Source organism: Phocoena phocoena, chromosome 12 (assembly GCF_963924675.1).
Source record: "Phocoena phocoena chromosome 12, mPhoPho1.1, whole genome shotgun sequence".
NCBI lineage: Eukaryota > Metazoa > Chordata > Mammalia > Artiodactyla > Phocoenidae > Phocoena > Phocoena phocoena.
The window spans coordinates 53,200,737-53,214,871 of NC_089230.1; the positions used below are offsets into that span (position 1 = coordinate 53,200,737).

A 14,135-nucleotide genomic window follows, 5' to 3' on the forward strand; every position below is an offset into this window, starting at 1 on the left:
TCCTCTCTGTTCTTTCCTAATCCCCTATCTCCACTTTTATAGCCAAGAATTTTGAACAGGCACATTTTTGTATTGCATGTTGTATTTGCTGAAAGGTATTAAGTTCTAAATTTAAAACAGATGAATAGATCATCTTTCTTTGCTTAAATGAAACAAGTTCATTTTACATGTAGGGGCCACACCTGATTTTTCTCCTAATAACAGAATAGGAAAAAAGATTTCTCTCTCCTGATTTGGAAACACACCTAACTTGGGAACCTCATTAGAAATGGTATAAATAAGTTCCATAAGCTGAAGTGGAAAAATACTCCAGATTCATTCTTCACCTAAGGTTTTTTTTTTTTTTTTTTGGGGGGGGGGGCGGGGTACGCGGGCCTCTCACTGTTGCGGCCTCTCCCATTGCGGAACACAGGCTCCGGATGTGCAGGCTCAGCGGCCGTGGCTCACGGGCCCAGCCGCTCCGCAGCATGTGGGATCTTCCTGGACCGGGGCACGAACCTGTGTCCCCTGCATCGGCAGGCGGACTCTCAACCACTGCGCCACCAGGGAAGCCCACCAGATTCATTCTTGATCCACGTTCTCCATCCAATTTTATCTGGATTTAATTCAGCCCTCTCCTCTCATTCTGGTATTTAATTCAGTTAGGCATTAAGTTGAGAAGGGGAGGAGGGAGTGGAGACTTCACAGCTGTAATTCCAGACACCTCACATAACCTTTTAACCACATGGCTATATTGAGAGAAGAGTATTAGAAGGGAACAGCTACAGTTCCTAAAAAGATCAGATCTGTGAATTTAGTAAGAACCACAGGCCCAGCAATGGCCTCTGAGCCAAATCTGCAGTTGTGGATGGTTTGAAAACAGGAGAAAACTACAGAGAAAGCCCTTTCAGTAGATAGACAATTACGTTCATCTGTCCACAGGGTATGGCCAGCACTCCCCCAGGGCAACTTCATTCTTAATTCCTGAGTTAGTTGTGAGGCTCCTACATCTTCATTTGGGTTCTTAATTAGAACTAAAGAATCTTAGAATTCTTTGAGGGCTTCCCTGGTGGCAGCCGTGGTTGAGAGTCCGCCTGCCGATGCAGGGGACACTGGTTCGTGCCCCGGTTCGGGAAGATCCCACATGCCGCGGAGCGGCTGGGCCCGTGAGCCATGGCCGCTGAGCCTGCGCGTTCGGAGCCTGTGCTCCATGATGGGAGAGGCCACAGCAGTGAGAGGCCTGCGTACCGCAAAAAAAAAAAAAAAAAAAAGAATTCTTTGAAATCACCTGATCCAATTCTCTCCTGTTGTAGATTAAAAACAGTGATGATGTAAGGACTCATTCAAAGCCAGCGAAACAGCGGCAGGGCCAAAAAGAGAACCTCACTCTTATTCCAGGTGCTATTTCACGCTGCATGATGCTTTGCATCTAGGAATATACACGAACTTCCATTGAGTCACATTGGAAAACGTAATATAAATCTTCGGGGGAAAGCAGTCGTAAATGACTGCACTCCACCAATCAGTCAGGGTAATTAGCTACTTACCTGGAAACCAGAAGTCAAATTAAAGGATGGCTCATCGGGGCAAGCACACGAGGTATCAGGCTTTAAGGGGTGCTAGCTAACAAGACGGCACTCTTGGTGTGTATCAGAGAAATAGACTTCCCCCGGGGCAGATGCAGCCCCTTGCTGGCGGACCTTTATGAGATGATAAAGACAGCCCTTCCTCCAGGTGAATGCAGCCTGTGTACGCAGAGTGGCAAGTGGAGGGTGAGGTGGATTTCAGTCTACACTTACCCCATTGACTAAGCATCCTTGTGCATTTACCAGAAATCACCTCTGGTTGGTGGGGAGGAATACTTTGACAAGAACTTGGAGTGGGGTTGAAATAGCCAAGCAGCAGTAAATGATCACTAGCCTGCCTCCCTAGGAGGGTGACTCTGGTTAACTGAGTGGGTTGCAAAGTTTGAGGTCAGGCACTAGAAAAGGGGCTGCCGGCTTCCCTGGAGGTCTTTCTGTATCTCTGCTAGTGCCCGTCCCCAAAAGGCCTTGTGCTGCGGGAATGAGTTCTAGGTTAGAGCATGAGTTGTCACAGTGTGAATTCTGTAATTCCCCTGCAAATGGTGTGCAGTGACGGGTGTCAAACGGCACTCTGAGATTTATTCTGGAGGTAGCACTTCCATTTCTGAGATGGCCCAAATACTTCCCTTCTCTCCATTTTCTATGGTCAAGGTAGAGCAGGGACTTTGCAGTCAAGTGACGGATTTGAATTTGAATCTTGGCTCTGTCTTAGCTGTGTGATGACATCGGACAATTTCCTTTAAAGCTACTGAGATTCCTTTTCCTCATCTGCAAAATGTCTTTGTTAGGAGGATGAAAGCAGACAACACATATCAAGTACATGGCAAATGTAGGTAGTGTACGATCAGCCAGGCCAGCAGGGGGCGGGATAGGGCTATCCAGTCTTCCTCTCCTTGCCACCTCACTGCAGGTGCAGACTATCTATTGCTGGCAGCTCACTGCACTGCCTGGGCCACGTACAAACCTTTGGCTTTCAGGGACCAGAGGAGCTGGGCACCAGGATAACTGCCTGGAGGGAAACAGAGGATGTTACTTGAGTTGTGATTTGTCCTTTGGGTACCACAATTCCTATAATTTCTACCTCAGGTCCTGATAAAATGAAGTCCTAGGGAAGTTCCACCTATTAACAGGTGTGCGTTAGACCACAGAATGCTACTTATTTGTGAAGAGGGAGACCATCAGAGTGGTTAAGAATGAGTGTTGGCATCAGAGCAATCTGGGAATTTTGAATCTTTTTTTTTTTTTTTTCCATTATTTGTGAAGTCCCGGGCTAAAGACAGCCCGTTTTCCTCAATTGCAAAATTGGGATATTATTAGTTCTTATCTCATAAAGTTTAAATAAGGTAATTTCCTGGCATATCAGAAGCAGTTAATAAGCATTAACTATTGTTGTTGTTGTTGTTAGGGAATCTGCTGGGACAGGTGTTTCTAGGTTGCCCTCAAAAAACAACCACAAGCGGCAGAAGCATAAGGTAATGCCTGGTGGCCCCTGGGCCAGGTGACAGGCAGGCAAGGCAGGAGGTGATGACTGGGCTGCAGAGTGCTAAGCCTCTGTGTTTGTTTGCACAAAGTTGGCATCAGTAGCGTGAGCTCTACCAGAACTGAGGACTCTCAGGTTGCCCAAGGAGGATGGGTCTGGAAACAGATGCAAAACATGATTATCAAACATCCCACCACTAACAGAAACGCTGAACTGTGGGTGAGGCACGGAATTGGGATGGTAATAAAAATGAAACAGAAGACACAAGTTTACAATAGTTACCGTGCCCTCCTGGAATTCAGGACGTGAAGGACTTTCTGGTCACACCCATGCCCTCCTCCCAGGACTTTTAAGAAGCCAGGAGTACAAAACACATTGGGCACACACCATAGCTCTGATAACTGGGGCTATAAAGCTTCTTCCTGATGGTCCGGAAAGCAAGGCCAGAACACGTTATCACTAGCCCGAGGACGAATAAATATAACTATTAAAATTTCATGGGTTTGAGGTCAAGCATCTAATACACCCCCGCACCCCCCCCCCCATAAAAGATGCTCAATAAACAAACACACTGGCAGAAAAGAGATGCCGATAAAGGAACCGGCAGGATGAAGAAAAGACCCTAGATGATTTCCAGTCCTCCCACCTTGGTCCCCTCTCAACTGGTAAATCTCAAGGGCTCATCCATTGTCTTACTCACACCTCATCGCACCTAAATAATCCAGCTGCCCAACCACACAGCGTCCACAAGGGGGGTTGAGAAAAGAGGTGTGTTTCCTTTATGGTCTTCATGATCCATTATTCCTTCCTTCCCAAGTCTAGGGTCACAGGCAGTGCAAATTAGGTCACCTCAAGCCCTTCGCTCTCAAGGCTGAGGAGAGGCCCGGTCTCTCCTCGCCGCCCCTACCCAGTCCGGCAACAGGAAGATGGGGGAATCAATACGCAAACCCTGCGGTTCATTCTGCTCGAGGGAGGCCCTGCGAGCGCGGCAATGGCGAAGCGGCCAGCGAGGGGACTTCGGGGAGGGCGGGAGGGGGCAGGAGGCGTGGTGGCCCCGCCGGCGTGACCGCACGTGTGCCCGGCGCGGTGGCCGGGGCCGGCGTGTGGCCGGCTCCGTGGCATTGTGGGTGTGGCGGGGATGCCTGGGGCGGTGGTCCCGGCGTGGGTGCGCCACGCGCCGGGAACAGTAGTCCTTGGGCCCGGGCGGCGCGGGCGCGGCCGGCGCTCCAGCAGAGGGAGCTGTGCGCCCGGCCTGGCTCACGCACGGCGCCGCCCCCTTCCTCTTGTCGCCGCCGCTGCCGCTGGGCCCGCCCGCCGGGGAGGGGCTGCCGGCCTCGCCGACAGCTCCTTCCTGCTTCCCGCAAGTCCTCGCCGCCGCGCCGCAGGTCCAGTCGTGAGTCCCGGCTAAGAGCTGCACGCCGCCGCCGCCGCCGCCGCCGCCGCCGCCCGGCCTGCGCCCCCGCCTCTCCCCGCGGCCCGCCCGGCCACCTCGCGACCGCTCCGGAGCCCGCGCCGCCCCCGCGCCCCCGGCCATGCTGTCCTTCCAGTACCCCGACGTGTACCGCGATGAGACCGCCGTGAGTACCCCCGCCGCCCCCTGCCCTCCCCTCCTGCCCTCCCCTCCCCCTCGGCCTTTGTTTGCAAGGCCGGGCGGGGGGCGCCGGGCTCCTCCCTAGCCGAGGGGGCCCTGGTGGCGGCCACCCTCCGCCTGCTGGCGGCGGAGTCGGTGGTCAGCCGCCGCTGGGCCGCTTCCTAAGGAGATCAGCGGGGTCAAGGGCAGACGCCCGGGTGGTAATGGGCATCTTAAGGGAGTGGGGAGACAGAACGTGTCACTGCTTTTTGACCGGAGGAGGCTCTGGCTTAAATATGGTGGTAGGAAAAAGTGTGTATGCGTGTAGGTGATGTCCAATTATAAAACAAAAGCAAACTTTTTCGACTCACAAATTAAAAATACTTAGAGTTGAAGTTCATTCATTCGATTTTAAAACGTGTATCGAGCGCTTCCCCTGCCCTTGGCCGAGCGCTGGGCGACGGGCGCTGGGGATGCAGGGCCGGGCCGAGGTAGAGTCCTGGGGAAGGTGGAGCAGGGCCCCGAGCTGTGGCAGTGTTGATCCGAGTGTTCCTAAACTAGAACAGGAGTTGGTGGGGGCGAGACGAGGTCTTCGAAGGGGAGAGGATGGCCTTTTAAAGAATGAAGTTTTGCCTAGTGCAGGGGTTAGCCACCGTTTCCTTCAGCTGTAGATGACCTCAGGGTCACTGTTGAGGTCCCCAGGGTGGAATTCTGGGCAAACACTTTTTGTGTGTGTAAAAATTAGTTTGGCATTTTAAGAACTGGAGTAAATCCAAGTGTTGTGGGCATGATTCTGGTAGGAATAGCCAAATTCTTCAGATTACTTAAAATGGAATCCAAATAAAAAAGATTTTTGTATGATACAGTTCTAGGTTTTTTTCTGTTTGCTTTGACCCGATTTATGCCAGAAAGTCTGTACTTTAAAGCAGTCTCATTTGGGGATAAAGGGTACTGGGGCTTTAGAGTAAAGGACGTATTGTTTTAAATTAAGATTCCCAAGTGACACTGATGCATCCATGGTTTCTTTGACCTGTGGTCATCTGGTAACCATGTTTTCTCAGCCGGTTCAGCTGCTTGCTTATTAAATTTACTCTGACGCCCAAGAAGCTCTGTCCCTGTGGTTCAGAGAGTTGTTTCCTTTGTGTCTGGGAGTAAAGTGATCCAGCCAGAATGGAAAAGAGGAGAGACCAAGTAAGAAGAACTGAGCGCTAGTTCTGGTTCTGTCACTCACTCGCTGGATGCTCTTTGGCAGATCACTTACCTGTTACAGGCCTTATCTCCCATATATGAACTATTAGGGCCGGCTTGGCTGATCACAGAGCTTACTTGCTGCTGTAGTAAGAATATCATCATTCATTCATTCATTCACACGATGGTCCAGCCCTGCAGTGTAACGGACTTTAGTAATAGGAAGACATGAATATCTCAGTTTGGTTCTTGAGAATCCTTGAGTTTTCAGGAGAGATTAAAATTATAAAGAACTATTATGTGGCTTGATAAGCGCTGTTTTAGATTTGTTTTGTTTTATTTTTAAAGGTGGGGTTGCTTCTTGCTTAGTTTTTTCCCTTTTCGGGTTACCAGAATCCTACAGTTCACTTCTCTGTGTTTTACAGTTCTGGAAAGGGTTAAGTGAGGATTTTTTGAAGACATCAGAAAGCTTCTGAACAATTAACTGGAAAGAGTATACCGTGGATTTTAATACTCTCCGGTTCCTTTTCATCAAAGCACTCATGATCGATCTCAAGGCCAAGGAAATGTGGTTCTGGTCCAGCCTGGACCCTGCTCTGCGGATCCCAGTGTATTTATCCCAGCCCTGATAGCCTGCATGGAGTATCTTTTTCCTGTGACAGAGTCCTGATTACTAACCCTAGGCTTGACTTATGCATTTGCTCAAATTGTAGTCTTGATTTCTAGGATGGGTTCGTTTCTCTCCAGCAGGTGCTAGAGATTGCTGTAGCTCTCTGTCTCTCTCCCTTGAGCATCTTCCAGCTACGTACTGCACAGTCTCCTGCTGAACTGTGGGGTTGGAGCATGCAACCCTTTGTGGTGGATTTCTGCTTTAGTGAGCAGAGTTTTGGAAACCTTGCCATTCCACTGTAATGCCGTTGCCCATCCCCCCCGAGAGTGTTGCCCTCAGGGAATTCGGGCCTGCTACAGCAGTTAGGAGAATGTATAGGGTGAGTGGAGAACACAGAGGAGGATGAGATTAATTTCCATCAGTAGGAAGAGACAGTATGTGAATTGAGCCTGGAAGTTGGCCAGTTGGTTAAGTAAGGTAGAAAGGACATTTCTGGCGTGTGACTTAAAGTCATCGTTATGTAGGGCTGTACAGTCATGGAATTGCATTTGTTTTAGGATGGCAGGAAGGCCAGAATATCCGTGGGTGGATGAGCTTGGAAGGGGGCTGGAAAGGGAAAAAAAAGAAAATGGGGCCAGGTTTGATGGGCTCTGCGTGCTGTGTGTACAAGTCTGCACTTCATCCTGAAGGCAGCAGGTGAGCTGTTGAACAATACAAGTGAAATATCGAACAGTAACAGTGTCTTATCGGGACTCTATTTTTAAAGCCTCTCGGGAAAATAAGGCAGGGTTTGCAAACTTAAATCAGATGGGAGAATCAGATACTGCACAACTTGAGTTCAGGGGATGTAGCTATGAGATCACCCCATTTGTAGGGTATCATCTTGTAAAAGAAAAATGTAGGGAGTGGGCGGGATGGAGGGAGGGCACTTGGCTCCTGGGATTCTCCTGGAGAGAATCAGTTTCTTGTCCTGGTTAAAAATGTCTGCTTGATAACTAACTTCAGTCTGCTTTAGATGGCGATGGGGCTGTTTGCTCAGAGGTAAACACCATTCAGGAGGCAGTCCAGTGTAGGATACACTGGGTTCTGAGTCAAGGTCCAGCTGTGCACCTGCCAGTTCAGAACTGGCCTGCTTCATTAGCCAAAGGTTGAGTCCACAGGCTCTGAGGTCGGCTCAGGGTGGGTCACAGTCCTCCCTCCCACTTAACAGTCTGACCCTTGTCAATTGCTTTAATTCTCTCCAGCTTCAGTTTCCTCATCTGGAAAAATGAGTTGGTTAATAACCTCCCAGTGAGGAGCAAATCAGATAACGTGGCTATGGCGCAGTGTTTAGCTCACGGTAAATCTGTGGCCTTCCGGTCTCTGTGAATTGCATTCTGTAGTCTGGAAAATAGGAATATCATCAGCTCTCTTACAGGGTTGCTTTAAAGCATCAGGTACAACAATATGGATATTCAGCAAATGTTCATTGCTTTGGGTCTAGCACTTGGCAACACCTTCACTTAGCCATAATACTAAGATGACTTGCAGTTCATCTTCTCCCCTTCTTTATGAAAAGTTAAGTCTTTGGATATGTCTGAGTTCTAACAGCATCATAATCGAGGAACATTTTTTAAGTGTCCGGTCTGTCCCCTCCAAGGAATATTTGGGGAAAAGCTGTTGGCAGCTTGTTTGGAGTCACAGCGCTGATTCTGAACTCGGTATGGCCCTGGGCGTGTGGTATGGCCCTGGGCGTGTTGCCATCTTGTGCCTGACATCGCTCCTAAAAATACTAGATTGGAAGATCTTACACAACTTTAAATTTTTTTGATTCCTTATTGACAGAGAAAAAGATGGTTGTTACTATAAGCATATTTTGTAACCATTCCAAGGCGTGTAAAATGTAAGACACTTGCTGATGAGAAGAAAAGACAGAAAGCTTTTCTTCAGCGATGATAATCAGCTAAAATTGAGAGAGGCTTTTGGTAAGGATTGAAAATTGGTAATTTTAGGAAGACTCATCTGGAAGGCTTTCATCTGATTTTGTCAGTTGCACTTGTCAGTCATTGTTTGCTGAGAACAGTTCCTGTGTTCCACCCGAACTGCCCGTTCTTCCAGGTGTGCATTTCCCCAGGTGCTCTCCTCTGGCACCAGATGAGGACAGATGCTGACCCCTTGCAGAAAGCCTGAGGTTTGAGGCTTGGGGGACATTCTTCTCAGTTGGCCAGCAGCCACGCTGAAACTTTGACCAGCAGTAGAAACAGCAGGTTTTCCTTTTCCAGGAGAGTGTTCTCTTTCCTTCGGAAATAGCCCTTACATTTTGGTATTATAGAACAAAACAAGGAGACAGATGCAAAACTCATTGGAGGCACTGGTAGTCTTCTGGACAACCTCATATAAGAAGCCTTAGCCGGAATGTTAATGAGTTGTTGAGAGAGACTTGACTGGAAAGACGTTGTCCATGTGGTTTCATTTGATTAGATTAATCACGTGAGTATGAAATGGAGAGGTTCTGCAGTGACATTTACCTGTGGATGGTTTCTTTAGGCATCATCACCTGGGGAGTGGCGACTCCCTGTCCTTCTTCTGGTCTCCTTCCATCTCTGAGGGCAGGCCCAGGAATTTGGTTTTTCAGAAGCTCCCACGTGGTTCTGAAGATCAGCTCCTGTGAGCGCTCCTGGAAGTGTCCCCTCAGTCAGGCCCTTCTTGCACTCGGCAATTTTATTCATCAAATATCAGGGTAGTCCCAATGCGTGAGGCCTTTGTGCCTCCTTTTCTGCACAGTGAAAGAAAGCATTTCATAACAGTGCACTAAACGGAAGAAAAGCTTCAGTTTTAGAAATGTTCTTTTATGGCATGTAAGTCAGCTTTCTCAGCTGACGTCACTTAGTATCATTGCACATTAGTTAACTTGCTTTTTGGCAGTTCAGACTTAAAGGCACAACGGATCATATCGTACATTGTAGGGAGATTTTCTAATCATCGGTCAGCTTAGCAAGAATAGGGCAATGCACTCGTGTGTGGTGGCTCCCTCCCAAGCGTGCCCTTCCAGCATCCCCACTGCATTGTGTAATTCTGTGCTTTGCTACGACAACACGTTTTCAAGTTTCTTTAGCACAGCGGCAGGCCTTTGTTTTGTGTTGTACAGATGGAGCGGTTCCTATTCTGACCTTTCATCTTTCTTCCCTCTCTAGCTAAAACGCTCTTTTCATGAAGGGTGGCTTGACACCTTTGAGAACCTGCCAGCTTTGGTTCATGTGGTAATTTGGGCAGACACGTTGCCAGTGAGCCAATTGGGCTGTTTCTGACTGCCCCTTTCCTGTCTCTGCACCACATTCGGAAAGTAGTAACTTAATTGGGATTAGACACTAGTTATCTAACACCATATTTTGTCTTTTGCAGGTACAGGATTATCATGGGCATAAAATCTGTGACCCTTACGCTTGGCTTGAAGACCCAGACAGCGAGCAGACAAAGGTAAATTAGGGTTTATCATTAAAGATAAGGCGGGGAAGGGTAAGCTGTGACAAAGCGAGAGAGAGGCATGGACATATATACACTACGAAACGTAAGGTAGATAGCTAGTGGGAAGCAGCTGCATAGCATAGCAAGATCAGCTGGGTGCTTTGTGACCGCCTAGAGGGGTGGGATAGGGAGGGTGGGAGGGAGGGAGACGCAAGAGGGAAGAGATATGGGAACATATGTATATGTATAACTGATTCACTTTGTTAGAAAGCAGAAACTAACACACCATTGTAAAGCAATTATACTCCAATAAAGATGTAAAAAACAATAATAATAAACATAAGGCAGCCTTTGTAGCTCAGACCAAACCCTAGACATCAATAACCGTGGCGTTTCCCTTCTGGTATCATCCTGTGTTGTCTGCAGTGAGAGGGTGAATAGACATGTTGGTACTACCACTTTTCTGTGAAATGATTCATGGGAAAGAGGTGAAAGCATTTTTAGTCCCATAGAAGATCACGTAACTGTTTTGAATAATGTTCATGGTTTATAGGGACACTAATGAACCAACTATTTGAAATGAAAATATTTGAAAGAAGGAAAACAGAATTTTACCAAAGGAAAATGAAAACCTACAGAAAAATTATGTGAAGGAAAAAATTGCCTAATACATTTTCTCCAAAGGAAGGAAAATCGTATATATTTAAGAAGTACCAGGTCCTGAAAACTGAATGCTGGTCATATAGCTTACTTATTGGTTTTAATGCAACAACAATAAAATTATAAGAGAACTAAATTCTAAGCATCTTCTTATATTTTATAAGGGGGTGGGGGGAGAATTTTCTACTCTGTGTAAAAATATGAAGCTTTCCTATTCTTTTGGAGAAATGTAGTATTTTGAGCTGAAGTCTCATTTCGTTAACGAAGCTTACCTCTAAGTGCCATGTCCCATGGATATTTTTTCCTCCTTGGAGAGCCCAAGACTTGTCATTTGAGATTCATTATTTACATATACTCTATGTGGTTAAGTTTGCTTGGTTGAGGGAATAGTGTTTCTCCAGTCCACTCTGAGTTCCTTGACTCTCTTATTTATAGCCATGCTAACTCAGTATGTAAAAATATGTATACAATTTCTAATGTGCTCAGCATTCCAGAAGTTTATTTGAGCTTCTTTAGAATCCCAGAGTACATTTCCCATTAAAAAAAAAAAATGTTAATGCATGCTGAGTAGTTCTCTAGGCCAGCTTCTAAAAGCCTATGTCTTAGCTGCTCTTATATCTTGTGGTCCCTTGCCACCGTATATACCAGTGTTCTCTGGAGAACTGAACTCAGATTTCCAAGGCAATTCAGAATTTCCAGGAAGGCATTCCCTTCTGATGTGGACCTGGCTAGTGGAATCGGGATTCTCTCCTTGCCCATCCCCCATCCCCAACCCTTTCACACTCCCTGGTCAGTGGGGTTGCAGACTCCACCACCTTCATGTCCTTAGGGAAAAGCTTCACCAGGAACGGAGTGGAGGGAAGGGCTTAGCCAGGCACGATGATACATGGAAGAGGAGAAAGTAGAGGCAGGAATCAAGTCTTTCTTCATTTCCGAAGCCCTGGCCTGCCTGCTTTCCTTTCTGCTGCTCTCAGCTGTTCTTCGTGGCTAGCATTTTTCTCCTCCTCTGCCCACTGCAGAAACTCTTAAAACTTCTTCCCTGTCCTTTCCCTTGAAGTAAGCACACCACCATTTTGAGATTTTCTAATGGTTTTTACTTCTGTCTGTACTCCCTCATTCTCACCCTTTCCTGATTCCCTTCAAGAAAGACAGAGGTCTCATGGGTGAGAATGATTGGTATTTGGGTTTTCATTTTCCTTTGGTGAAGCAGTGGGTTATAGAGGTTGATGGGTAGCCATCCCCAGGTGAGAAACAAATGGGTCACTTGAGGGGCAGGCAAAGGCTCCAGCTCCGCAGGTAGGCTAAGCGGAGCAGGGAGCAGGTGTGGGCCGCCTCCTCGCCTCCACTCTGCCACAGATGACCTTGACCATCCAGCTTTGGGCTGAGCTGAGACAGGGATTGAGCCTGGGAATGGAGAGTCACAGGCAGCTTCACAGCCTGTAATGGGGGGAAGGAGACGAACTTCCTGTGCATCGCTGGAAAACTGTCCCCAAGGACTGTCTCTATGACAGTTACTTTGTCTGAGGTATTGGGTACAACCTGGATTCCTTCAGCCTTTGATGGTGATTGAGTGATGCAGCTGTGTTGGAACGACTCAGTTTTTGTTTACGTGTTAATGGATGCATACTTTGCTGTTCCTTAATTGATGATGGCTGGTCCTGTGGTTGACGAGCCACTTACTAGTAGATGAAACTTTGCTAATTGGTGATCTTGCAGTCAATACTGGATAGACGCTAATGACACTGACGTATACACTTATTTTTGTGGTATACATTGATTGGTTGTTTACTATGTACAGGGCACTTCACTGGTAGTTTTGCATACCCTATCCCATTCAGTTCTCAAACTCTGACATAGGCCTTTTTATTTTTCCCATTTCACAGATGAAGAAATTGAGTTAGAGTGATTAAGTAACATGTCCAAGTTCACGTAGCTAGTAAGAGTGGAACCCAAGCAGTCCAGTGGAACCCAGGCAGTCCACATTAAAGAAATGATAAAAGATCAAAGACTCTGGGTGTAATAGCTTTGGAAATGCAAGCTATAGGGATATATTCATGTCTGTGCTTGCTGTGGGACTCTCTATGTCCTCCTGCAGGTACCCTTGGCTTCCCCCCACCCCCCCCCAACACTGACCTTTTCAGACGGTGTACCTCAGGTGTCAGAGGGCTTTGCAGCTCGTGCCTTCCCCCTGCATTCTCCATACACACCTTGCCCAGTCCCCCCTAAACAGCTTCGTTATTGACGCGAGCTAGTTGTCATCTGAGATCTGATGAGTGAAATTTCGGTCTCAGACTGAAAAGACAGAGTGTGTTTTTCTAACGCTCAGAAGAGCAGCAGGAACATTTTCTACTCACAGTGAGAGGCACGTACACACAGGTGTATTAGACATACCTTGGTGTAAAGGAAAATCTTCACGTAACCTCTAAATCAAAGAAAAACTGCTTGTTACATTTTCAATAAAAAACCAGCCCGGAAGTGAGGAACATTGATAGCTCATTTATACTAAGATCTGAAATGCTGTCGTTAAGTCTTTGATTTAATCTAGTATTTAATGTAGGTTATCCAACTCTGAGAGTTCCTGGCATTTGAGGCTTTATACTTTATAAAAGAATCTCAGAGCAGACTTGTAACTTAGAAAATTCTCAAAGACAGTGGTGGTGGGGACTTGAATCTGGGTGAATTCTTTCAAGCTGTGAAGGCCCACGTAACCCTATTTTATAGCAAATGTTCCAGTTTGTAGAAGATCCTACACAACTCAGTTGTTTCTTTGAGGTCAATTCAGCCTTTGTAAAGAGGAAACAGTGTTTTTAGCACTGCCCAATAGATGATATAATGTAAGCCACGTAGATAATTCAAAGTTTTCTAGTAGCCACATTACGTAAAAAGAAACAGATGAAATTAATTGTAATAATTTAATCTAGTATACTCAAAATATTAACATCTCAACATGTAATGAATATAAAATACTGTTAAGATATTTTACATTCTTTTTTTTTAAAGTAAGGTTTCAAAATCCAGTGTATATTTTATACTTATAGCACATATCAGTTCAGACCAGCCACGTGATCAGTTGCTCATTTGCTACATGTGGCTAGTGGCTACCATTTTGGACAGTGAAGATAGGGACCAACCTTTCTTGTGAATATAGATGTAAAGACTATAAATAATGTTAGCAGGTTAAAAAAAAAAAAGCAGAATTTGTCACAGGAATTCAAGAACAATTTAATATTATTACATTCATAGATTAAGTAAATCTATATTCTATAATTAACCTAGTTAATATTTTAAGAATTAAAGAAAATCCAAAGCTAAAAATAGAAATAACTTTAATAAGATAAATATTCAAAACAACCTAAGCGCTAGGCTGGAATATCTCTGTCACTACGATTTTTGTATGTTTGCAAAGCTTTGACCAGTGCGATAGAACGTGAACTGAAATTTGTACAGGCAAAAATAAAATTATCATTAATTATAGATTCTGTGATTATGTGTCTAGAAAACCTCAGGGAAACAACTGAAAACTTTTTAGAATTAATGCGTTCAAGTGACGTGAGTATGTACCAAAGAAACGTAAAATCAATAGCAATGATGAGAAATCAACCCATCTGATAGCAAAAAGCA

At 46.1% G+C, this 14,135-nt stretch overlaps 1 protein-coding gene across 1 annotated transcript in view; it reads left to right on the plus strand.

Moving 5' to 3' along the window:
• The first annotated feature begins 4,385 nt into the window (after nt 1-4,385).
• The window catches only part of PREP (prolyl endopeptidase), a 140,328-nt gene continuing 130,578 nt past the window's right edge, over nt 4,386-14,135 (plus strand). Inside the window, exons 1-2 of the mRNA XM_065889245.1 lie at nt 4,386-4,619; nt 9,792-9,866. Of these exons, the coding sequence (XP_065745317.1) occupies nt 4,575-4,619; nt 9,792-9,866 (120 nt within the window). The 5' untranslated portion in view covers nt 4,386-4,574. The remainder of the gene's footprint in view (nt 4,620-9,791; nt 9,867-14,135) is intronic.